Source organism: Anser cygnoides, chromosome 8 (genome assembly GCF_040182565.1).
Source record: "Anser cygnoides isolate HZ-2024a breed goose chromosome 8, Taihu_goose_T2T_genome, whole genome shotgun sequence".
In the NCBI taxonomy this organism is placed as follows: Eukaryota; Metazoa; Chordata; class Aves; order Anseriformes; family Anatidae; genus Anser; species Anser cygnoides.
In genome coordinates this window covers 30,615,550-30,641,703 of record NC_089880.1, presented here as the reverse complement: position 1 = coordinate 30,641,703, position 26,154 = coordinate 30,615,550, and the positions used below count along the sequence as shown (strand labels likewise).

The window sequence follows — 26,154 nt, the reverse complement described above, 5'->3', positions numbered from 1 at the left end:
TTATAAACACACATATAACCACCAAAAGTATCAAATGAAATCCCCCAAAAATACTTTTTATTTTGCTACCCAGTTCCAGTAGCTCACGTGGAACAAATCTCACACAACCCTGCTGGTTGCATAGGATAGGCAGTACAAAAGGTACGGAAATTAATTTTCACCTCCTAACTAGGAAACAACTTCCCTTCTTCCTAATGCCCCCCCCCCAAAAAAAAACAATAGCAGTTGCACTAAAGCATATAACATGCTAAGGACATATCATTTCATCCTTAAAAAAAGAGATTCCAAATGCCTAACTTCCCAGTCCTTACTCTCAATTTTAATTAATGTAGTGCTTGTGAGAAGTGACAATGTTTTTGACAGTGATGAACAGCAAGTGGGGTATTTATCCATCCAAGATATACAATGTAGACAAAAGAGCTAAGCACTTTTCTCATCAGTGCACCTCAGTCTCGATCTCTCGGAGGGCTGGGTTCATTACAGAGTGCACTCTGTCCCTGGCCTTTCTTTTCCAATTGCTGAAAGGAATGTCAATTTTCATTTGCATACTTTATCTGCTGAATTCTAGACTGCCAATTTAGTTTACACAAATCTCCCAAAAGCTGTTAGACAGCCAGTGATGTGAAATATTGCTGAGATCTTTGTCAGACATCCATATATTTTAAATCAACATTTTTACTGATTCTTTGAGCACCTGGGGCCATAACAGACCTTTCATTGGTACTGACAGACTCATACATAAGTCACCATTCATCCACAAAAATAATCACTGGTGAAACCAGAAGACTTTAGGAAGGGCTGGTTAATAATGACATTCTCTTAAATACCACCTGGGAGTTGTTTCCAACCTTTTAAAGTTTCTATGTCCCCATTTGTTTTTCAGGAAATGCTTCTAGAGCAGACGAAAACTTCTGACAGTAGTGCTGCCTTTCCCAAGTTCGTTCACCACTGAACAGTCTCTTCATTTCAAACAGTCCGTGATCCCCAGCAGCTCACAGCTGAAAAATGATGCTTTCAGAAACAAGCACTAGAAAAATATGGAATAATCTTCAAAAAAGTGAGAAAAAACAAAGGTTGGTAATCACCACAAAATACCTTACAAGGAGCAAACACTGATGAAGATAAAGCTTGCCTGCTCCAGGTATTTTGTATGTATTTCAAAAAAAAAAAAAAAAGAGAAAGAGAGAAAGAAAGAAAAAGTAGAGAAAAAGAAAAAAGAAGAAAGAGAAAGTACTTTAACAGTATACAATCACAATTTTACATGAAAACCCAGGCTGGCTCAAGGGCTCTCCTAGCCAGGCCTGGCAGAGCCGGGCGGGCACAGGCCAGCCGCTTTACCTCACACCTTGAGGAATTTTCTCTGACACTCTCGACGGCGCCCACAGCGCCCGGGACGCTCCCGGGCACCAGGCGGGAGGTTAGGCCTGCCATGCCCAGCCCTCACGCCGGTGATCGCCCCCCGGCCCCGTACTTGTCCTCCAGCTGCCTGCCCACGCCGCTCTCACCCGGCCGAGCCCAGCCCTCGCCAGCCTCTTCCAGGCGACTCCCGGAGCAGGGGACGCCCCCACAGAGCAGCCCCGGGTCCCCTTGCGGCCCTTCACCGCCCCCCGTCGCCCCGCACCGCCCCGCTGAGGCGGGGCCGACATCTTGGGTAAGGGCAGGTGGGCGCCGTCCTCCCCGGCGGCCATCTTTGTCCAGGGTACGAGCCCAGCAGGGCTACACGGGCGCCATCTTAGGTAGGGGCACGCTGTGCCCTCACCGCCGCTCCGAGCTGCCTCAGGAGCCATATTTGCTGAGGTCAACCCCTGAAAGAGCCAAATAAATAAATAAATAAATAAATAAAAGCGGCACCTGCGGCATCCTGAGGGCTGCCCGCAGAGCCGGCTCCCCCGGAGGCAGGGCTATGGGGCTGCTCCTCCCCGCGGCGTCACTGACGGTAGCCGCGGCTCCCAAGATGGCCGCCCGGCCGGGGCGGCGGCCGGCGGGGATGGGGCGCCGGTGGCGAGGGGTGGCCGAGGCCCCGTTCCCTTTCCTCCTCCTCGTCCTCCTCCTCCTCTGGTTCGCAGCCGTGAGGGCAGCGGCGAGCTCGGAGCCGCCGCTCAAGTGCGACGAGCTGCGGCTGGGGCAATATCCTGAGCGCGGCCGCGGCGGGGGGATGGGGGCTGTGGGGGTGATGGGGCTGGCGGCTGTAGGACACTGGGGGGCACCGGGGGTAGGGACGCCCTAGGGTCCTGAGCTGGAAGCAGCGGCAGGGAGGATGTGTGTGGTGGTACAGGTTTATTTGGGGGTGGCGTAGCGTGTGGCTGTGTGCAGGTCGGGGTGCGCCTGGTGTTCAACGAGAAGATCCCGTGTGATGGGAGACCCTCCTGCCCCTTCGCCTTCTTGTGTTCGTTTTCAGGACGCTCAAGTGAGAGCCAGTGTCTTCCCAAAATGTTGGGTCTGCCTCCCCCAGCCAAGCGAGAAGGTCTCAGGTGTTAGCCCAAGCTGCAAGTTGTTTCCAGAGGCGCGTCAGGCCTTCCCGAGGAGATGGATGGTGAGGGCAGCTGGCCGTTGGCGACGTGGCTGCAGATCAAAAGTGTCAGGAAAGCAAAGCTTGGAAAAAAAGCTAACTTCATCTCCTGCCTTACTTGACCGTGGGAGTTCAGACCTCAGAAAGTTTGTTCCTGCTCACGTTTTCTTTAGTCCAAATTCCTGGCGTTTCCGATGTTCGTTTTTAGGTGTTCTTTGAATTTTGTTTGTTATTGTAGCTTTAATCTTCTCAACCAAATGCCTCGGTTTAAAGGTACTCCGGTATCAAAATAAGGAAGGAAGCATAGGCTGGGGTTCTACCTTGTCGCCTTCAAATACAGAGACTGTGACTGATAAATATTGTAGTTCCCTTAGGTAGTGCTGACTGCAGCACTAATTAAACGTGGAGCTTATGCAATATATTGATGTATTAAATTGGATTAGCAGATTTGCTCTATGGTAATATGCTGTTCCTATTTTGGGGGATGGGGAGGGAGGAAAACTGACATCAAGGTACATCTTTAATCCTCAGAGGTTAAAGAGGGTGGAATAAATTAATGTTAAACCCGTTGTAGTGTTTGATATGAAAAATGTTTTCCTCAATTACCTGAACATATATGTGTGATGAGCCTAAAATAGACAATAGTACACAAGAACCAATGAATTGTACAAATCACACGGCATATGGTAAGGATTTCTAATTTCTAACATATATTGACAGTAATTACATTTTCCAAGGAAGTATTTAATTCATGCATTTATGTATCTGCTAGATGAGCTTTTAAAACATGGGATTAGTAATGTCATTAGTGTGAAAGCCTGAAACATTTGTGTACATTGGATGCTTCACTGAAAATGAATAAATACGTTGTTTCTCACTGGTATGTTTTTAAGTGAGGTTTCTGGTAAACCTCTTCAAAGTATATCTTCTAGGCCCTGTCCTTCACTACTGTGATTAGAGCAAACCATTCCTGTCCTACTCAGTTTTGCATATACTTAGAAGAATTGACATATGGCAGAGCAGCCTCAAAACCTTCAAAATCTTAAAAATCCTTTTAAGGAAGGATGGTGCCTTCCATCATCAAGAGTTTTTGGTGACATGAGGGTCTCTTTTGAAAGCAGTTACGCTTATTTTGATGTTAAATTTCAGATTTTCTTTGGAGTACAACAGAAACACAGTTAAATTTGTCGCTTGCTTTATTACATATGGTTAGTTTTTCTGGTGTTTGCAGGCATTGAAGTAAATGGTCTCTTTGTTAGCTAATTTGCTTAATGTACACTCGTGTTTAAAATGCGTGCGTATGCTTGTTGTCTTTCAGATTTTACTGTGTATAAACACTAAATAATTTTCTTTATTGGGATGCTTAGGGATAGTGGAGGTTTTCCAAGTACTTTTCAGAGACTGGATGAAAGTACTTTCCAAAATACATCCCCCTGTAAGTTATTCAGTCCTTTACATCATCTTTGATATTGTGTCCCTGATTATAGACAGGCAGTCAGTGAGCCAAAGAATATTCTGTAGTTTGGTCACAACTCACATTGGTAGTTGTGTCTAACCATATGATTGTATTCAATATACCATACATTTGCTTCAGAGTGGAGGAGGTTGCTGAATTTATTAACGTGTTCATTTCTATATCTGTATAGAATTTTTACACATACAGCAGTCTTTAGATTGTCCTCACAGTATGAGTCATTTCCTCTATCATTATTATCTAAATAATAAAAAGTTGGTCTTAAAGCTCATGCTTGAAGCACTACAGTCTCTAAACATCTTTCTGGATTTCATCATCCAAACAAGTAGGGGTTTAATTCAAAGCATCCAAGTAGTCTCATAGAGTAGCGGGTTTGGAGCCGTACTGGCATGACTCTGACAAGAAGACCGTGTCCTTCCCTGTGTCAATATTTTAACTGCTGTGGGCTTCTTCTAAATAGAAAGCACTGCTTTCTTTGCTTAATTTTTGGAAGAGAAAAAATGTTGTTTTCTGTAGTTGTATCAGATGAGGCACGTTGATCAGTAACTTCCATGTACGACTTCATGACAATTAAGTCCAGACATAGCTTTCTTTTTTTTCCCCTGTTACAGATACTGACCATCTGAACTTAATTTTTAACTTAAGTTTTGAGATGGTCCTACACAATGTGGATAGATATTTTAAAAAATAAATAAATCCAAGTCCTCATCTTCTTTCCTTTGGGTATTACTGGAGAATCAGGAAAGAAATGTTGAACCCGTCTAGCAGTTCAGTTAGAACTAATCAACAGGTCTCACAAGTACTGAAAGCTACTACAAAGTGTATAAAGGACTGGAATTCTCCCCTTTAAAACAACTCACTAAAACAGTGGAGAGTGACTAATATTGTGGTAATACATTGCAGGCTTTTACTAGATATATCTAGTAATATACTTAAAGTATCATTCCTGTGTGCACTGTGCTGTGTCTCAAGACTGTTGCATGGTATAACTTCACTTGTTTATTTCACCTGTGTTGTCGGGAAAATGCTACAATATCCAGTCGGCTACTGCTTAATTGCAAATAATTTTTTTTGTCCTCAGTTCAGTGTCTGCCAGCACCAAATATTACCTGTAAAGATCACCTTGGCGTAGAAAAAGTCTTTACTGGACATGAAGTTGGATTTTACAAGCCTATTGCATGCCGCAATGTGTAAGTACACTGTTATTTTTTGTAGTAATTTATCTTTGTTTTCACATTGAATTTTTTCTAAAATGGTATGATGTGTTGGCAGGAGGAGGAAGATAGAGTTCCGTACGTGTGTTACTTCATCCTCAAATAAATATTATAAATAGTATAAAGATACAGCATGCATGTTTGTAAGTAAATCTGTCTCTGTGCTGGAAACTTTTTTGTTAGTTATGTTTCTGTCTTCACTTTACCTTAGTGTGTACCCCAGCAGAGATTTGCCCCAGATTCTAAGCCCACACTTTGCACATGCTTAAGATCAGCATGGGGACTCCTCTCCATCCCTTTCCCTGACATCCCCTCCTGTACACCAAATCAGAGAACTGATGTGGGTTTGAACTAGCTTGGATCAGTTCCCCAGGTTGAGTCACAGTACAGTCCCTTCACGTGCTTGTGCCAGCACAGGGATGAGGGCGACTCAAGGATAAGGGATGGATGGAGGAGGGCTGGAAGGGGCTGCGCTGCTCAGCAGCAGCACTGGCTCACGCCAATTTAAGTGTGCCTGTAGCTGCACCCTAAGCTGTAGTATGCATAAATATTGGGGGAGCATAAGTCTCTCTTCAGTACCCTGAAAATCTCTTTTACAGGAATTGTTCTCTATTTTTAAATAACTTTTGTATTTAATCAAGTCCAGCATGTCTTTTAAGAGCCTGTTTCTGTAACTTGAAAATGATGGACCTGGTTTTTCTGAGCATGTTGTGAGCGATGGAAAGCTCTGGACACCAATAGATGTTCCAACTGGCCAGTGCTAATGATCAGCGAACACCTGTCAGTACCATTTGTCTCTGCTTATTGTGGCATTCACACAGGAGCCTTTTCCTTTTGTCCAACTGTGGAATCTTTGGAAATTACAGCTCCAGTTGTAATGTTTGCTGAGTATTCCTTATCACCCTAGTGATGCGGTACTTACTGCTCAATAATTTGCCTAGCTCAGAAGTGCAGCTCTGCCTCTTAGTTTCATAAATATTTTCTTTGTATTTCATCTTCTCTACAGTCAAAGCTCAGCAAATTGAAGAAAACATATTATTACATCTAATCAAATTTAAATGCTAGCAAACTAGACTTCAGTCACATTTTTGTCCAGAAACAATTGCGTTTCAGTCCCGTCTGTGATGGGGACTGAGAATAAGATGAGCTACACTAGTTTAATAAAATTGCCTCCTCTTTAAAATAGAAAGTTATTCTTGTGTTTGGATTTTTTTGTATATATTTTTGGTTTAACGTACTTTTTAGAAACATTTTAAAATTCGTATTTGCTTTATGAAGTAAAAGAAAAAAACAACACACAGATCTATGTAGGCAGAAAAATGTTATTCTTATGTTGTCTATTACTTTATGGTAGCTATTGTTTGTGATGAAATCACCCATGGTTAAACTACCAAAATAACTTGCCGTGGCTTTTCCTGTCCCATGACTGTTTGCATGGCACAGGGGTAAGAGGACCCTTTGTGGGCTTGCTGAAACCTCTAGTAAAGTTCAGCTGAGAATGTAGGAAGAGTTATGCAGGCATGCTGTTGATAAACCACCAAAGCCAGGTAAAAGTGGCAGCAAGATTAATATTTTAATATTACCACCTTTCATATGTATTTGTGTTTAAAAAGTCTAATCACTGTTCAATATAACAGCGTTTTATAAAGTATTTTGAATGTTACCTAAGTCTCAGAAATGTTATTTAAAGCAAGAATGTCTACCTTGATATTACACCAATAAGCCTGCACTTTTGCATTTTGGAGATTTTCCAACATCTGAGTTTTGATGAAAACTATCAGTCTTCTGTCAAAACGTCATTTAACCAGAAAATTGGTTTAAGTAGGCATTTTCCTACAGCAGGATTGCCCATGTGTAGGGACAGCAGGTTAATTTCTATCCCTAGCTTTAGGAAGGGGCAAATCAGCATGTTGTCCTTAGCCAACAACCTAATTTAGCAGCAACCTAGGTTGCAGCTCTAGGGTCCTGTTCTGTTTGTGTATGAGGATGTGTTCAAGTTCATTTGCTCCTCAGTTGCTCCTGGTATTTGTTCAAGGAAAAGCTTGTAATTACTAGTGAGGTTGCAACAGCAAAGGACTGGGATTTGGGATCCGTTGGGTTTTAATTTAGTGTTTTGGAGGTAGATTTTTGCCGGGTTCTAGAATTCCCCAAATTGTCACTCTGTCATGCATTTTGCTTAATATGCACAGGCCCTGATTCTGCAGGCTTGAAATGTCCCCTGTTCCAGCAGCATCATTCCAAGCAAGGAGTCCGTAAAATGGCAGTCTGCGGAAGCCCTGAAGGTCTGTGTGGACAGGTCTTTGAGCAGTGCTGAGACCCTGAGAGAGCACAGAGGCCACTGGCACGTGTAGCAGTACTACACGTAGTTTCAACTGGCATGGCGGGCAGGAGGAAAAGGTGTTTACGTGTCAAATGCGAGAAACGTACAAAAAAAGGCTGGATGAGGCTGATAAGCAAGAGAAAAATCAAAGAGCAACTGAAAAGAAATTGCACCTTTTACCCAGTTGTAGAAATCCCTTTAGATTAGCAGGAAGCGTTATTTTCCTGCTTGCTGGTTAGTTCTTCAGCACTTATTTTCATCTGAAAGAATGAGTAAGACAAAGGACGAGAGTGGAGGCAGCCTTGTTACAGTGTTAACGTGCTTCCACTTCACACTGGATCTCTTCTGTCCCTCAGGTTGGTGTTGTTGGAGTTGCAGACTGCTCTCCCTCTAACAACATCTCAGTGCAGACACAAGTGCTAAGTTTACTTTCTGACTGTTTTTGAGCAGAAGCCTCTCAGATTAAATTGTGTTCCCACCTTTTATGCAAAAGCTGTTTCTAGGCTTTAGTGTCCTTGAAAGGTTTGTTGACACTTTTTAGTTGATAAACGTTTCCCAACAGTTTACCTCAACTTCTACATAAAACAATTAGTGTTCTTTACAGTGGAAACATGGCAGTTCTAAAGCTGATAATTTGCATTACATCAGGTTCCAGAAATGCCTGGTATGTTCTGTGTTGCTAATAAGCAGTAAGTAACAAATATTGAGGTAAGAGTCATGGTTTAATCACTTAATGTTGCCATTAAGTTTTAAAGTCAGTAAATCTAGATAATAAGCAAAAATGTAGATCTTTATTTGGCATTGAAAGTGCTTAATAAAGGTGCTTGGAGCGTTCTCAGCTACTGTCTTTTGTGAAACTATGTTTTATTCAGCTGTCAACCGAGAGTTTAATTTGGGCTTATTAAGTAATTGCTGGCACATATTAGTGCACATATCAGAGCAGTGAATTATTGATTATTTTTTTTTTAAAGTTCTAATTAGATTTGGGTTTCTGTTCTTTTCACAAGCTAGCTTTTCACCAGTGCAGCAAAGGATGGCTCTGGAATTGGTAGCTCGATGCTCCTAGCTTGCTTATTAGTGCAAAGCCCCGATCAGTAGCGACTGAAGATTACTAATGGTTAGGTGGCCACGTCCCTCTAACGGGTGGCAAGAATGGTGCCGGTCAGTACAAATCTCAGGAAGCCTGTTGTGTCTGTGTGTGGTGTGTGGCTAACCATGGGACCTTTAACTTCAGGGTGTCTGCATACTACCGTGCATCTCTGAGCAGTTCGCAGCTCTTTTCATTCATGAGTGCATGCCATTTACTGCCCTCCGTGTGTAGCACAGGGATAGTTACATGTCTTACCCTCTTTGTTGAATCCTTCTGGCTTCTTCAGCCGGTGGCCATGGTTCATTTCTCCTTCAAATCTCATTGCAATTACTGTCTCTGCTGACATCTCACCTGTCTACCCTGTTCCTCTCTATTTGGCTGGGTGTGAGACTAATGCCTACAGACAGTACGCGCACATCTCTTAGCTTTCCAGGGCTGAATGATTGGGAAGCGCTCTGTAAAACTGGGAATGGATCAGCAACTGAATTATGTCTTTCTTGACAAGAAATGATGATTTAATTTCAGAATAAGAGTCATAAGAATTGGTATTCTGCAAGAGCGTACTTGAGTTGTGACAGCTGAGGTTGCTTTATGGAGGATGCCTAGCAAGTTTGAAAGCGTAACATTATCAATTCTGTCTCTGTTAATTAAAGATAAATAACAAATCTGTTTTTTTTTTTTAACTGAAGCAGCAGGCAAGTGAGTCACTGCTTTAATTTTCAAAACTATGAGTGAATATATCTTGCAGTTATTGTCTACATTCCTTGTTTCTTTTGGCAGAAATGGATACTCCTACAAAGTGGCAGTGGCTCTGTCCTTATTTCTTGGATGGTTGGGAGCAGATAGATTTTATCTAGGCTATCCTGCCTTAGGTAAGTTTATTTCTTGTTTTTTCTTTGAGTTAAAGCGTATTGTAATGACTGAGTTCTTTGTGTATACTTACATTTTGAATAAAAAGTGCTGACTGACATAGTTTTTATATTTACAACTAGAATCCTTAGTTCATTGCAAATAAGATGAACTCCTGGATTATATACCTCTGCCTCCTATGCTGTTGGAGTGAGCGGTGACAAATGGATATAGAGTTGCCTCACAAGCAAACGTGATTATTGTCATTCATTTTGCTTTACGTTTGCTTGACACTGATGTTCAGCACTGCATTCTCTGTGAGCCACTGCAACAGTAGTGGTTTTGACTGATGTGTCAGCTACTTAACGGTGCTTGATTTTAACAGGAAAATAGAGGACGAACTTCACAGTAAAGCTAGTGTTTTGGGATATGGAATTTATTCTGGCAAATGCATACCTTCAAGGTAGCTCATAGTATTAATAATAGTTCTGCAGAAGCTGGGACCTTTAATAAGAACTACCTCTGCTTACTGCTTTTAGGACCTGATTCCCAGGGTGATGGTGCCAATGGCTTTTAAATAATGCAAATACCTTAGTATGTTAGAACTACTTTTACTGTCTTGGATTTTCTTTGTTTCTGAGCCTGACAAATGGAGTAAATTTAAAGTCTACGTAGCGTGGAGCAGTGAATTGGAAAAAGCTATACATGTTACTGTCCCTTCAGCTGGGAGATTTGAGTTTCTGCCCATCCAATAGAAACCCTTGTGTTTTTTAATAACATTATCTGTCTTTCCAGTTAATCTTGTGTTAACACCTGTGTCTTTTTTCCCTTGAAATTCTATAATTAGCACTTATTTTGTCCGTCTGTTTCACAAAGAGGTATATTTTGGGAATCAGTCACTCAGGTGCACCTTTTGTTATATCACTGGATTTGGAATAATAATTTGCAGTAATTATTTTGTAATATACTCCAGTACTGTAGATTTATAAATACTTTGTTCTTATATAGAAGTTCTGTATGGCTCATGTTTGCTAACTTCACTGGCATACACTGTAACCAGTAACCCGAGTTAACAGACATAAAATTAAACTCCTCTAAAGAAAAGTTTTCAAGCTTTTGAAAGCCAAAGAAGAAAAAAGCAAAGAGGTCAGAGTAGACAAGAGAAATAAAGTCAGTAGTTTGGATTCCTTGACTGTAGTAAATATTTCTGTAGGTCATCCATACTTTGGCAAAAATGATGAAGAAAGGGAATAACATTGAAATATTTTGTGCAAGAATAATGAAGACTGTAAATGCTCCTTCATTTTTTTTCCTTCTCATTTGGTTAAAGAGAGCACAAATACAAACACAAAAATACTGAGTGTGAAGAAGCCAGGAAGGCAACCTCTTCCTCTCCCACACCCTGTGAACTAAACCAGAAGTTATTACTGCCTGAGAGCACTACCTTTTCCCTCCGTGCTTTAGAGCAGTTTATTTTCACAGTGTGATCTGCTTGTGGGGAGGAAGGTGAGGAGGAAGAAAAAAATCAACTTTACCCTGCACTCCAGAAACGTATGCCAAGTTCAGAAATAGTTCTGCATCCAGTAACGTACTGCAGAATGGCTCCGCAGGAGGCAGCCAGTTCCTCAAGTAAACTGGAGCAGCTGGGACCAGCAGCGGAGGGAGGTCTGCTGGGTTCCTAAAGTGCCAGCTGAGGGTGAGGTCCAGGACCGAAGCTTGAGAGGAGGTGGCAGAATAAGCATCACAAATAATATTTTAAATGCTGACTGCGAGATAATAACAACAAAGTAAACGTGTTCACCAAAGATTTGATATTATTTAATTGTCTTAACTGCCGTTTCCTAAGGCTAGTATTTATTTAGCTGGCTGTTTCCCTTCTGTTTTGTTACGCTATGCCAGTACTGATAGCCAGGCAAACCATGTCTGGCTGCTGCAAGTCTCACACGTCAGCCTCTGGGAATGAGGTATTTTAAACATTGATACACTGAGGTTTTGCACATTTAAGTGACGCGACTTCAGTTGTAATACGCACGTAGGCTTTTCTTTTAATCAGCTGGAAGACCATCCTGCTATTACTCCTTCATCCTCTTGGTCATTAGATGTATGTTCACTGCTCTGACTGTACCGTCGGTCCATGGAATGATGATAAACGGCCTCCTTAGAGTTTATAAATCAGCCAGCTTCATCTTGTCAGCTATGGGAGCTATCTCCAGACAGCGGGATGCTCTTCCCACAGCGTGCAAGCAGCTACCCCACCACTCTCCTCCACGTGCAGCCACACAGACAGGGCACTGGGGCGCGGAGGTGGTGTGCTGGGCAGATTGCTGCTTCTGAGAGAGGGGGAACCAAGAGGAAGAGACAGAGGTCAGGAGACCTTCGGGTATTTGAGCAAAAGCAGGCTCATCCTTTGGAAAACTGCTGTGCTTTTTCATTGTCAGGCACTATGCAGCACAACACAACTTGTTGCTGTGCCAGCTCCCTTGGGGAAGAGGTGCCATGAGATGCTACACTGGCCGATGGTACCAACGTGCTTGTTTCTTGCCTCAGAAGTGTGCTGGTCCCTATAAGCACAGTAAGGATACCCTTTTTAGTAGGGAACTGTGTTTCCCCCAAACAGCATAGCTTAGAACTGACTGAAGTGCAACAGATAGGCATTCCTCTTCATACTGGCTGTTCCTAGGTAAAGAGACAAATGCCTTTTAATCTCTAAGTAACATCAATGTTTGCCTAGCTCAGCTAAGTGTTATCTTGTAATATATACAGTACTCATTGTGTTATACTCAGTGTACAAGAAACCACTGATACTAAATAAAAAAAAAAAAGTTAAATCAGTCGTCTTCTGAAAACACCAAAAGTAGTCTGCCTTTCATTGCAACTTCCCATGAAACATTTATCTGTTAGTTGCTATTCCCTTATATTTTCTATGAATATTTCATTTATTTGCACAAAAAACCCAAACTTTTTTGAGTACTGCTTAAAAAGTGTTTCTATATATATGTGTATAAATGTATTCAAAATAAATTCCTATTTCAGCAAAAATATGAAAGTGATACTAAAATGGTTTGCCAGAGTAGCATGTTCTGAAATCAAATCACTGTGTGCAGCAACTCATGAGGTGATAGAAAGTCTCCCTCAATTCACAAGTAAATTTTGTGGCTCAAGTTGAGATTCTTTTCTCTCTTTCTGTTTGATCAAAGAAGGGAAATTTTCCAGTAACTTGGTTATCAACTCTTGCCTTGTTTAAGAATATTTATCTGTTTTAGGAATTGTTGTTAGTTTAAAATCTTTCAAGTGTATTCAGGATACAGAAATATGAATATACTTTTTTTTTAATTCCCTGGTAATTAATAATCTTTAACTTCAGTTCTATTTCTAGACCTGTATATATAATGGAGGGTTGGAAAGTGATTGCAACCAGCGACATACAGACTTCTTTTTTTTTTTTTTTTTTAGGTTTGTTAAAGTTCTGCACAGTAGGATTTTGTGGAATTGGTAGCCTAATTGATTTCATACTTATTTCAATGCAGGTAAGTCAGTGCTTTCAAAGCAAGATACAAATCTGCGTTTGCTAAAGTTTTGATTGATTACTAATTCTTTGTTAGCATTTTAGCCTTAAGAACTTTTGTGCCTTGAAAAATCAAGGTGTTTATTTTAGCTGTGGTTATAGACTGATGTTGTAAAATATAGATACAAAATATATTTGTTGTTTGTATTTAAAAATTAGGTAGATTAGCTATCTCTCAATACTTATAACGAATAGTTTGGAAGCTGTTTCACCGTAAATTGACTTTGTCAGAGCCTGTGGGCTCTCTTTGTGAGGCACAGTGTTAGACTTTTCAGGAGAGGTGTCCTGGTGTTCCCAGAATCCTGAAGTTCTGCGTTTGCATGGGCTGATGGAGCCCATCGTTGGGGTTTCAAGACAGTGTGCAGGAGAGAAGACATTGCCACTTTTTTCCCCCTGCCTCTTCAAATACAAGTCCCGTGTCACCCAAGAGCTGTTACTGTAGGATTTTTGGAGGCTAAATCCCTGGCTGGGGTGACCTCTTGTGACATCACGAAATTGCCAAATTGTCTTACTTTACAATGCATCCATACAGCACAAACGATGCATTTCCCATGATGAACTCAAAATGCATTGAGGATATAGAAATTGTTTATATGGGTTTACAGAAAAATATTTAACTTTTAAAATAAATGTATCCGCAAGTTCCCTTTTATACTGTCATTGTGATTTTTGCCTCATGTCGCTTACAGACACAACTGAGAGTATCGTTCATCTCCCCTTATTCATCTCCCTGGTGACTCTATATCAATTTAACATTCCTAGAACAAAAAAGCCATGATCTTCTCTCCGTCTCTCTTTCTTACCTGTGCAGTACTTCAAAGATACTTGTCATCAAACTAATTATCTCCTACCTACCTTCTTTGTTCAAGAAAAGTGGTTTGGAGCCCACTCGTTTGTAAGCCTGATTTTGTGACTCAAATCCTCATCAGCTTAACCTAGTACCAGCGCCTGGCTGTGTAATTTGGTTGATTAGAAGCCCCAGGGAAATGCTCAGTCTGAGACAGCGCTCTCTAAAATAGTTAAACTACAGCATAACTTCAAAATAAATCTAGTTTCTGTTTGACTAATTAAGCATGACTAATTTTATGATGGGAAAATTAGCAGTAATTGAGACATTAGCACAAAGTGTATATTTTACTTTATATTGAAAAGTCTTGGTTCTTTTTCTCTTGTAGATTGTTGGACCTTCTGATGGCTCTAGTTACATTATAGACTACTACGGAGCAAGGCTCACGCGGCTCACGATTACCAACGCAACGTTCAGGAAAATGCAGAGCTACCCTTAACCCCGGCAGTAAGTGTCTCGTGTATGCATAAGTACACTTTATTTTACAGATGGATCCAGTCGTCCACTGAAGTCGCTGATGACTTATTAATTACACTTCATCAAAACTGAATATTAAATGTCCATTGAACAAAGATGATAAAAGATGAAAATTCATCAAGTGAATGAGTTTACCACAAAGGCGCCAAGTTTCTTTGACCGCTCTATTTCTGTGAGCATGTACGAGGTTGCGAAGTTGTACCGTTGTGAAATGTGCAGACTTGGGCAATTTGCACTGGTGTTGTTCTGTGTCTCAGTCAGTGTAAATTAGAGGGTTATAGAGAGGCAAAAGATCGTTCAGAACAACTGTGCTGATCTTTACTCCGTTGAAACTGATGAGAGTTTTAGCATGGACGGGCCAGGATTACACTTGGGGGTTGTTTTCGGAACTATGTGTAGCGGTTTGGAAGTGAACCAAAATATCCCAAACCACAGAAACTGCCTTTCTTTGTACCCTGTTAGTTAAAATCCAAGTGGCCCTAAAACTTGCGCCAGCACATCCTGTGAAATCCTATTAATTGAAAGTATTCTTTCTGTAAAGCTTAAAGATAAATTGTGGTGAAGCTGAAAAATTTGGTCAATGCTGATGAGCAGTATGAATAAGTGGACATAAAAAATAGAACCATGAGTGACAGATCTCAAAATAGGAAGGTGAATGAATGTTGGGCTGCACAGAGGTTAGAATAGGATATAAATGCTCTGATTATTTTGATTTGTTTGTTTACTCCCTTGCAACCATCCACAGTGAAAGACATACCTTCTTTTTCTCGAAAAGAAATCTGTATGTATGGTTTACAGAATGTCAAAAAATGAGTTCTTTGTGTTAATAAAGCCCTTAAAATATTATTTTTTAATCAGTTGTGTTCCAGTGAAATAAATTTTGCTATTCTTAATTTCTTAATAAAGAATAAATTCTTAAAGCATTTAAACTAAATTCTTTAGGACAACTAAGGTTTACATGAATGTTCCTTCAAATAAAAGTATATACACACAGCGACAGGAAGTATGTCAACAGAATCTTGATGCTATTTGACCAAATCTTCTTCATCTTCTTACAGAAACTGGCAGTAACTGAACGAGAAATCCATGTTATATAAACTTTAGTGTTGATTTCTTTTTTCAATAATTTGGGCTATTCTTTTGGTTTTCTGATGAAATGTTATTAATGTGTCTGCAACAAGTATTTCTGAGGGAATACAAAAATCAGATTGCTAAATCGTTTTTTTTTAAGTGCAGTTCATGTTCTCAATCTCTTTTAAACCTACATTAAGACTTGGTGCATTGAAACCTTTGTAAAGAAATCAGGTTTTTTTTTCCAAATCAGTGTAACCTGACACATCACATAATGAGAATCAACCACTTGCAGTACTTTCTGCTTAACGTTAATTCTTTCCTTCACTCAGACATAGTTTTGGAACACTTGCTAACGTGAATTCTACTTGTGGACTCAGAGACAAGAATACTCTCTTAGCTTTGTTTGCTTGCCTGATATTTGTCACATCTCCCTTTTTGTCTTTCACTGAATGCTCTTTGTGCATGTCAGATTTGTTTCCTGAAATACGCACTTGCAAAAACAGAGAGGAAGTGGATGGAAACTAAATGTTTGAATCAAATAAAATCCCATGGCACAGATCATCCTGTGACTTGTCTGCTTTTTGTTTTTTAACCCTGAAGCTGATAATATAGCTCTGAAAATAGGAAGATACTATGCAATTCAATTAAAAAACAAACAAAAACAACCCTTGGGGAACTCGTCACACAAGATTTCATTTTAAAATGCATCTCCATGTGTACAAGTAGCAGAGGGCTTGACTTAGTGACTGCAGCAGTCCATCTTGTGCTTCATTATCTGTAAAAGAATGTGGGGGCTATTTTGTGAGAATCAGATGAAAATATGATTAGTTACGAGGTCCATTGGATAGTTTGTTAATTCCAGAAACAAAGTGACCAGCAGAGAGAGGAGTGGTTGTTCCAAGTTAATTTACAGTGTTTCTGTAGAAACAGAACATGTATCCAGAACCGATCTAGGGAATAAAAAAACTGTGGGGTTCTTTCATCCCAATCCATTGCTAGTGCTACCAGTGCCCGTTCTGCTCCGGACTGCCCTGTTTGGTCCTAGCAGTAAGAATGGAGCCAAGGGTGACCAGACAGAACAGTATTTTAAGCCTTAGCAAGATTTTATTTTAATTCCCTTTAGATGGCATTCCACTTGGTCCTCCGTCCTGTACTAACAACTTTCCACTTCTTTCACAACCATCTCCATTTTATGTGAAGTCTTAAAAGTTAGAGTCACAGATGGCATGAGCTTTGCAACTTGGATTGGATCCGATACGAATTATGTTGTGTATCTGAACACCCTCGTTTCGTTGCACAGCTGAAGTTTAGAGAGGGTTAACTGAGCGAGTAGATAGTGCTGCAGGGCCAGTAGAGAGTTAGTGAGGTCTTTGTTTTCATCTTGTAATTGTCAGATATGGCATGTTTACCATAAGGACTGTGAAAAGTGTGATGCAAGATGTAAAGCTGTCCCACTGTGTTAATAATAAATTGGCTACAGTAATATTTATCAAAATGTCTGTCCTATGATGATTTCCTGTGTTGCTGCCTGCTTTAGCGTTCACCTGTCAATCAAGTTGTCCATCTTAGTGTTTCTGTGGTTCTGATTGCTCCTACTGCACTGGAATAATCTCTCTTGGTTGTAGCTTTTCCTTAAAAACAGTTGCAAAGTGCTGAAAACAATCAGACAATGTACTATGTCATCCTCCTGCCTTGTTCCCAGATAAAATGGTATCTGCTTGCCTTGCAGATATTCAGGAATCTTTCAACATTCCAACAAGACAAAGAAGTATTATTCTTTATCTTTAAAAAAAGAAAAAGAGCTTAAAAAGTAAAGGCCAGAGTTTAAAAAAAGAATTTTGAAGTGCCTCACGTTTAAAAATCTGTATAAAGCCATTCAGTGAAGATGCTGCAGATCCAAGCTAGGAATTAAATCCAGATCTTCCCAAAGTACCAGTGCAGTTCAGTCATTGCAAAAATGGCTCCATAAACCTTTTTTTTTTTTCTCAGTCTACATTTTAGGATTTTCTGCAATATGCTTAACCATGATGTGGAGGGGCAGCAGCTAGTGGGAACGTTTGGCCTTGGGCACTTTGTGTACTACACTCACACAGTACAAGTGGTTGTACTTAGGTGAAACTACACGATTCATAAATTACTCTGCGTTGTAGTTATTCCATTAGGTCAATCTGTGTATCTTTCACTTGGGTACGGAGCACATTTTCAAAAGGCTATTCTAGACCAAGTTCTCTGATTAGCTTTTCCTACAGCCATTTAATCAAGACTCTGCTATAGCAACTTCCCGTGACAGTATTTTGTTATCTTAACTGTTTCCCTCTCTACCACTGCCCACCACTTACTACATGAAGATGTCACTGCTGCTTTCAGGACCTGATAGCACCTCAAATGGTAGGGTTTGTTATGTTTCCGAAGATGTATTGCTGCATGTCTGCCAGTAAAACTTCTCAGCTCCACAGGAAGGTCTTTGTGTTTGAAATGCTCCGTTAGAATTTTTTTGGAGAACATCTGTTGTCACCCCATCAAGAATTGTTTCCTTTGTTCCTCAGGAGTATATTCAGTTGTATTTGCTTACAAGGCTCTGTCTATTCAGTCTTCTCCCATCTCTTCTCAGTGTTTTTGTTTTTTATTATTATTATTTTTAGATTCATTAGGTGTTTATTCCATTTGAGAGCCATTCCTGTTGCTTGCTCTGCAGTTTCGGAACCTGTTTCCCCCAGAAAATGATGTTGGCTACAATAAGGTTGGGTTGGGTACTTGCGCACCCCTTTGGGGAAATGTCAAAGGCAAGATTTTGCAAGCAACTGTACATTTCCATTGCCTGTCACTAATTGGGTGATTTCTTGTTATTTCACTGATAACATCATAGTCTTTCAAACTCAGTGTAGCCTCATCTCTAACTACTTTGCCATTTTCATCATTATAAATGGTCACTATATGGCTTTTTTAAAAAATGTGGCATTTTAATTCATTTGAATCACAGTTTTTAACCAGCTACTGTGTTCTGGGTGTTTGTTATTTCAAGCTGCATCAGTCTGCTGATGGTGAAATACAAGAGATTAGTCTGTTTGCATCTTCTGCAATTGCTGCCAGAATCTGGGGAGAAAAAAGTTAACTTTAGGCATATGCTTATGTGTTTTGCTAGACTGAAATGTGATCAACTCTTCCAGCTTTCTTCCTCTCAGTCCGTCTGTGTTACCCAGAGAACCTTTCCAATCTCTGTGAATTCTCAGAGAAAACTTCATGCTCCATGGAAACCTTAGCACTGAGAGTGTAAATGGCTGATAATATTTGAAACAGGACTACAACATCCTATGTGTGGCAACTTTTTTCTCACCTCAAAGCAGCTTTTCTTTGTCCTTTGTTCATATCTCAGCTCTGTTTGTTCACGTATCGGCTGTTTTTGGACATCCTTCCACAAGTTCTCAAGAACCTCTAGGAGGAGCTGGGCTCTTCAGAGCTGAATCAGATGTGTGGAAATGTCAGGGCATCAGATCAGGGAATTTTTTATATGTATGAAACAAAAACACGTTGGGAAGGAATAGATGTCTATAAGAGGGGGTTGTAGGCTTTAGTTTCAGCAGAAAGTATGTCTGAAACTTAAAACTATGTTGTCTCTTTGCCTTCTGCTTCCTGAAGGTGGAGCCAAACCCCCTATCAGATCTCCAAATCTCCTGAAGTAGTTCTTTACCGTACAGCAAAGACTTAGCACTCCTGCATTTTTCCTTGCACGACAGAGAAAACTGGAAAGAGCATGGGGATTGTGTCTGACCAAGGTGCATTTTGCACTGTGCTCTCACTCTAGACCCAAAACTGTACCAAAGGAAAATAAAGGAAATATAAAAATAAAAGGGGCATTCCCAAAACTGTTTGTAGTATGGGCGATGAAGATCTAGTTCCGTAAACTTTCAACAGAATGAACTGTTTAAAAATGCTGCTTTTCTCAACTACGTGATCCTTGCTTTTCCAGGATTGCAGATTCTCCGTGGTTCATTATATCTCAGACATCCTCATGCTCTGATAATTCTCCATTATACATTTGAATGGCTGCTTTCAAGACTGCAGTGCTTCTCTCTGAGAAGCACAGTTCTCGGGCTCTGCAGATGTATATGACACAGCAGAATTTTAGGCAGTATAAAAATTATAAAGATCAGTTTCCATTACTGTAATTACTATATAAATCCTATCTCTAAGAGGCTTAGAACAGGCCTATTTAACCTTGGTTTGAGCTGAAACTTGGACCAAGTTTGATAAGTTTAACACTGAATTCTTTTTCTTCTTTTTTTTTTATTTTCTCTGCAGCATCATAACTTAGTCAGGCGTGGGGCGGGGAGGGAGAAGGATTCCAGTGCATCCTCCTGCACTCTGTCTCAGATGGGGGGGCTGTAATTGTGCAATGTACCTGTCCCAAACCAGTGGCAGGACTGAGCAATAGGCACGTTTTGTTACCTCTGGAAAGCACCATTTCTCCCCTTGGAACCTGTGGCTGCTTCTCTTACACAGCTGTACTCCAGAGCAGGTGTGTGAGACGTCTTGGAGGCAGCTGATCCACGGAGTGCAACCAGAAGCACTCGGGTAAACCCACGTTCTTCGGAGGGCTGTCGCAGTAATTGCCGGCTTTTATGTCACTTGCACCACCTCAGCTAAAGCCAAGGTGCTGGCTGCCCTGGTGCTTCCCTTTTGGGGAGCTGGGATGCGCGAGGTGCTGGGAGAGCTGCACAGCCTCCGACTGCCTTTCAGGTCGAAGCATTCGAAAGACAAGGAAGTTGGCAGCGCCCCATGCAGCGGCTGGGGTTATCCTGCCCCACTGCTCAAGTGTGCCAGGCTGCCAGGTGTGGGCCAGAGAGCAGCTCTGGTACGGCTGGCCACGGCTCGCTCAGAATAAAGTAGTGCAAGGCTCCTTGTTGTGAACCTGTTCTGCAGTGGGTGCTTTGCCCCCGAGTCAGGAGAGTGGTGGGAATGAAATTATTAATGCGTTCTGTTTCCTTTACACAGAACCTTCTTCAAAGTTCCTTGGATGTACTGTGGGGAAAACAGCAAGAACGTGTAAGAGGAGACCACTGACTGCAGAGAACTGACTGGGTGTTCACCTTGAGCCCGAAGAGACTGCCCAACATATGGATTGTGTTGGCAGAGGCAGAAGCCTGGGGAATGCAAAGGTGGGGGGTAATTTTTAGGGCTTTCATTCCATGGTCCCATTGATTATAACCCTATTAAGAGGATGATGCATGCGACTTTTAAGTTATTTTGTTAACTAAGTGTAAGCAATGGATGTGTCATGCTAACAAACATAATTGCTGGTGTGTCTAATACAGTATGAAAGTACAGTATAGTGAATTTAAAAGGTTGTGGTAATCTAAGAATGTTAAAAGGGAAATGTGTGCCTGGGGGGCGTGGGGGTTGGGGAGAAAAACGACTTACTTGACATTCACTGTCTTCCTCCCAGCTCCTTTGCTAAAGTAGGAACAGAATCGGAACAAAAAAATGTTTGTTTTACAGCTGTACCAAGTTACGGCGTGGACTCGTGCTCCCCCCTCCTCTCCCACTTGCATCAAGTACATCCTGTACTTTTGGCAACATGTTGACTGGATATTTAAAAGCTGTGAACTGTTCTGAAAGTTTCACATACTGGGTTATGGGCCATGTGTGTTTGATCAAAATTCAATTACTGCACTGTACCATGCTTGGAAACCTATCATCCCAAGTTATGAAGTATGACGAAATAGGCTAATCTAATTGGTTCAGTATGGGAGCAGTATCAACCAAGCTTGTTATGATAAATAGCTTCCTGTGTTAAAGGTTCTCTAGAGCTTAAGTATCTTGGCTCACCTCCCTCTACAAAATAAGAATAGTGTTCCCTGGGAACAGTTACATCACTGTCCCTCTTCCACATTCACAATTAAAGGTTTGTGGATTTTTTTGCATCTTGCTGTTCCTTGAATAGATAAACTGTGGCCATCTATCCCGTTCCCCACTTCCATCTCCTTCCCCTTTCTCAGGTTAGCTCATGTTGGGCTTGCCGTGAGCCTACAGGTTCTGTTTCAGGGGTAAGGGGAACTTGACTAGGACGCCAAAACCCACCCTGGGCTGGAGGATGGGGTTTGCGTGCCAGGGTGTCAATGCACGTGATGTGTATGTTCATACAAAGACGGAATTTCTGATGTTAAGTTAAATGTGAAAGCACTTGAATCTTTCTAAACATCTAATAAAAGTGAATTTCATGCTTATGGATGTGCTGTTATCTTCTGGAAACTGAAGTTTTAGTTCATCAGTGGTTAAACACAGTTTGCAAGCGCTGGATTATGGCTAGGGAAGGACTGTGTTCTAAGCCTGGATTTGTAGTGACTAAATTTGTCACTAAGACAGTGAGCTGTCTCCCCTGAGATGATACTGGCTCCATGGTGTTATTTGGTCCATCCTTGGCAAGAAGTGCTTAGCTTGGATTTTGATGTCACAGTAACAGTGTCGAGGGAAAAAGCCTGGAAAAGTGGCTCCCGATGCTGCGGCTGTTCAATTTTTTCCCTTCTTGAGCCACACCCCTACACGTGTCTTCTAATTCAGAAATCCCCTGCAGGCAAAATAATTGTGTGATGACCGTTTTACAAAGGCACACTGTGGGCCTGGTCTTGCAAGTGCCTTTAACTTTGACGAAATTTCTCCCAAGAATAAAGTTATTCACATATTTAAGAGTTGATAGAATGAGTCCTTATGCAAGTGAGTCTTCATATTAGCCCCAAGACTGCCTAATACCTGGATTAAGCCTGTATGGTGATTAATGCCTGTTTACTGTATCTGTTATCCCACTGCATTTTGCTCTTCAGCCTTGATTAAGCCCTTTGCTTTACCATTTAAAATGTCCTGCTTAACCTTCTGCTTACAAACGTACATAGTGCTGAGGTCTGCATTTTTAACTAGCACAAGTTCTACCATAAATAATAGCATTTAATTTTAAAGTGCAACAGCTACAGTCACCACTTGATCAAATGACAAAGAACAGCAACGGCAAACCAGGGAACACGGAATTTTTCACAACAAGTATCTACATTCGCCTAAGAGAAAAAATACACCTTCCTGCTCCTGATAAGCACTTTCTGTGCAGTTCTTTATTTTACGTGTTTATAAAAAAATATTATCACAAACCTAAACACTGACTCTGTCATTTCCCCAAATATCTTTTGAAGGAGATAAACTAGATTAATCTCTCTTTATAAAGTTCCCACAAGCAAGCTCACAGACACAGTAGCTTTACCTTCAAAAATAGAATGTGACTGTAGGCACTTATGCTAATCTCTTTTTTGGCAAATCAGCTTTTTTGTATTGAATCTTGCTTGATTGAATAGCACTGGAGCTGCCAGAGTAAATGCTATTATCAATGTACAGTAATTAAGGAAATAGTCCTTGTCACTCCAACAGTGTCCAGGCAGTGCCTTCTGTAATAAATGATAAAGAAATCTCTCCAAGGTGTAGATGCTGGGGGGGGGGGGGGGGGGCTCTTAACATGCAGGAAAACCACGCAACGCAGAGCGACAGGTAATGGGGAGCTGTAAATGCCCGTGGAACTCATGTTAAATGCATGTTTGGCGCTGAGTGTCTAAATAGACGCTCGGCACTAAAACACGTAATTGTTTAATTTGTCGTGTAATTTCCTGACTCAGGGCAGTTGAGCATCTCCCAGTCTCCGTCCTTAAAAAATGTGTGTGAGCGAGAGCGGGGGGAGACCCCTTCCATCATTCAGAAACTTCAAAGATCTTTTCCCCCTTCAGGCAGCAGCCTGCACAAATGATAAACCTTGCTTTAAGATCAGCAGAGTTAGGCTCTGCCAAATCCATTTGGGGAGAGAATTTCAGTAAAAAGGACTTGTCATTCCTTCCCCCGCCCTTCCGTTTCACTTGAAACTTTACAGCCTCGAAGTACTTTGGTGGATCGCAGTTGTTCCGGCAGCACCGAAGAGAGACGTTCCCCAAGGAGAGAAATAAAAATCCGCTGGACATCTTCTGTATTATGGCCTTATCACATGTACCAAGAAATGTAAAATGTGGCAAAGCCGGGTAATTCTCAGACACCGGCGGTGCCGCTTACTAAGCAGATAACCCTGCTCTGCAGTGCTGGAGTTTTCTCCGTGCTCTCAGCTGCAGCCCCACGCAGAGACCATTGCAGCAAACTGCTCTGGCCTAAGACATGCTGAGGTCTGCATTTGATAGCGAAGATCTTTGTCTGGTGAAGGTACATGCCGAAGATATGTTGTTTAATAGGCAATAAATATCAGGGGAAGGTATTTAATCAAGTATGCCGGGAAATAGTGCTCGTGTAAAAATGCATGCGTTTCCGAAGGTACGGGCGGGGAAGTGAGCACTCGAAGGGATGTAAGGGAAAGGCAAAGGAGTCCGGGGAGAGGCTGCTAAATTTCACCCCTGTACTTGCAAGACACACACAGAAGGATTCTGGCCGCTGTATTCCTTTTCCTCAGCAGTCTGGATCTTATCTAAACTGTGTAAGAATTTTCATATTTCAAAAATCTGACAGTTTTGCTTGGGCGTACGTTACGGGGATTTTAACATTCCCTGCAACGCTCCAGTTTAATGCATTGACATTCCGAAGGCTGGGCATCGTAACCTCTCCATTAAATCTTTGACACAATGAAGTGTCTTCTAAATAAAATAATTCAGAGGGATCGATCCAGTGAACTTCAGGGTGCACCTTTTCAATTATTTTTTAAAGATGGAAGTGTTTTGTGCATATTGAGCACTGGCTTCGTGGGAATGGGAGGGAGGGGAGCCACTTCGTGAAAACGGACTTAAACTGCAGTCCAGCAGGAGCCTGCAGAAACGCTCCAAGACGAGCGAGCATGTGAATCGGTCCCTGGATTTCAGCATGACCACGAGCTTAGCTCTGCTGGTTCCGGGCCTTTTTCCTGTTGTATGTAAAACATTAATGTTCTAAGCATTGTTCCAAAGGATTTGGTTTTAAATACCCCTAGCTCGACCTTCAGGACTGTCTGTTTGAATCTGAGCAGAAGTGCGCTGGTCAGAATTCAAAAAATTATAGCGCAGGCAGCGGGTTTTTTAATTGAGGCATGCCAAATACCAAAGGCAGATGCTTTTTCATTCTGTAGCTCCTGGATACGCATTCTACTTTTTGGTTTCAAGGACAAAGGAAACACTTATCCAATTAGATGAGGCATGAGATTGTGACATACGGGCTCTTTCCTTAAATAAAAAAATGTTGGAAAAAGATATTTGACCCTAAGTCAATAAGTGCTATTAAAATAATGAATAGTCCATAAATCCAGCCGTATATGCAGCTCGTATTAAGAGCCGTTCTGTTTTTGTCGCTGAGAGGTCTGTGAGACTGCCCAGGGTAAAGCCCTGCACAAGTTTCTCGTCCAAATCGCATTTTAAAGGCCTTACTTTTAAAATAGGATATACAGAAGTGTAAGCCAATTAAATTGCAAGGCAGACTTCTGCTATCTTTTCAAACTTGACATCTCTATCGAGTCAGCTTAGATGATACCAGACACGATGTGGCTGTCGGAGCTGCCGAATTGCCCCTGTGCACCCAGCAAAGACGAGCGAGGCTCTTGCACCTCTTCAGACGTTCACAGAAGCCAGCTTTGTAACAGCAGTGGGGTTCGCCTGAGGTAGTGCTGCCTTTGGGTGGTGTCGAGGGGAAATGGTTGATGCTTTACATGGATCACACCTGAATCCTACACGTGCTGGAATCATGGAGCGCCATGCACCTTTGTTGTAAGAGAGATGCGCTGAGGTCTGCGTCGTTCCCCCCGTGCGGTGAGACGGGGCAGCAGTCAAACTTGAAAACAATTACAGCTCTTCTGTTCTGAGCTGAGAGCCACGACGTGTTTATTTTACTCTTCATGCTTTACCAGGCAGTTGGAACTGCCAGCCGATAATTGCTGTGTTCCTGATGCACCACAAGAGTGAAGAGCCTTCTCCATCCTCAGCCTGCTGGTCAGAAAGTTTGCTTTGCCGAAATTACTGAAATCAGTGTTATCAACGCTGCACGGAGGACGTGAGTCTCAGGTGCTGGGAATTAGCATCGCCCGCTGAAATTACTGACATCAGTTTGCAATCTGCTCTGCTGTCTGTCCTGTCTCATACAGTGCTGCTTAAAGCAAAATCGCTGCATCAAATCAAACTGGGTTTGGGCTGAGTGATACTGGAACAAATGGAAGTGACTGTAAAAATTGCCATTGTTCTCCTGGCCAGGTCCAGCTGCCATTTTGATTTCACTCCACCTAGCTCGCAGTCTCTGCACCTTTGCAGTGTTCATCGCGCTCGGTGGCGATGCAGGGCGCTCAGAGCCCCGCTCAGCCCTGGCCTCGCGGCGTGGAAGCCGCCCAGCCCCAGCTGCAGCGCAGACTGGTCTGGAAACAGCACCTGTGCCTGCTGGCAAGGTCCCAGCAGGAGGGAAGTTGCCGCAGCACCAAAATGAATCCTCACCGGTGGGAGCATCCCCAGAGGTGTGGTGGCTGGGGGGCAGCTCCTCAGGTCTCAGGGTGAGACGCCGGCGCTTCTCCTCTGTCTGCTGGAGCAGCGGTGCGCCAGGTGCAATTCCACGGGGCCGGCCGTGGCTCTGCTCACCCATCGCTGGCCCAAAAGGTGGCCAAGCCCTCCTGCATTCACACTTCTGCTGCTGCCGGGGCTTTGGAGAGAGCTTTTACAGAACTCGTTATTTCTGCGGCTCGTACGCCCCCAAGAACCACTCGGAATACAGTGAGGTG

General features: G+C 42.0%; 1 protein-coding gene across 1 annotated transcript; it reads left to right on the top strand.

Moving 5' to 3' along the window:
- Positions 1-1,883: 1,883 nt before the first annotated feature.
- TM2D1 (TM2 domain containing 1) lies at positions 1,884-21,643 on the top strand. Its single transcript, XM_067001728.1, has 7 exons — positions 1,884-2,131; positions 3,126-3,195; positions 5,065-5,173; positions 9,388-9,479; positions 12,910-12,983; positions 14,197-14,315; positions 20,412-21,643. Exons 1-6 carry the CDS (start codon positions 1,904-1,906, stop codon positions 14,305-14,307), a joined length of 684 nt encoding a protein of 227 aa, XP_066857829.1. The 5' UTR covers positions 1,884-1,903; the 3' UTR covers positions 14,308-14,315; positions 20,412-21,643.
- Positions 21,644-26,154: the final 4,511 nt, after the last annotated feature.

Bases quoted from the DNA above. Each gene is read 5' to 3' on its own strand.
- TM2D1 (XM_067001728.1), top strand. From the start codon at position 1,904: ATGGGGCTGCTCCTCCCCGCGGCGTCACTGACGGTAGCCGCGGCTCCC. The intron at 3,196-5,064 runs GTAAGGATTTCT...TTTTGTCCTCAG, and splicing joins TACAAATCACACGGCATATG to TTCAGTGTCTGCCAGCACCA. The intron at 12,984-14,196 runs GTAAGTCAGTGC...TTTCTCTTGTAG, and splicing joins TCATACTTATTTCAATGCAG to ATTGTTGGACCTTCTGATGG.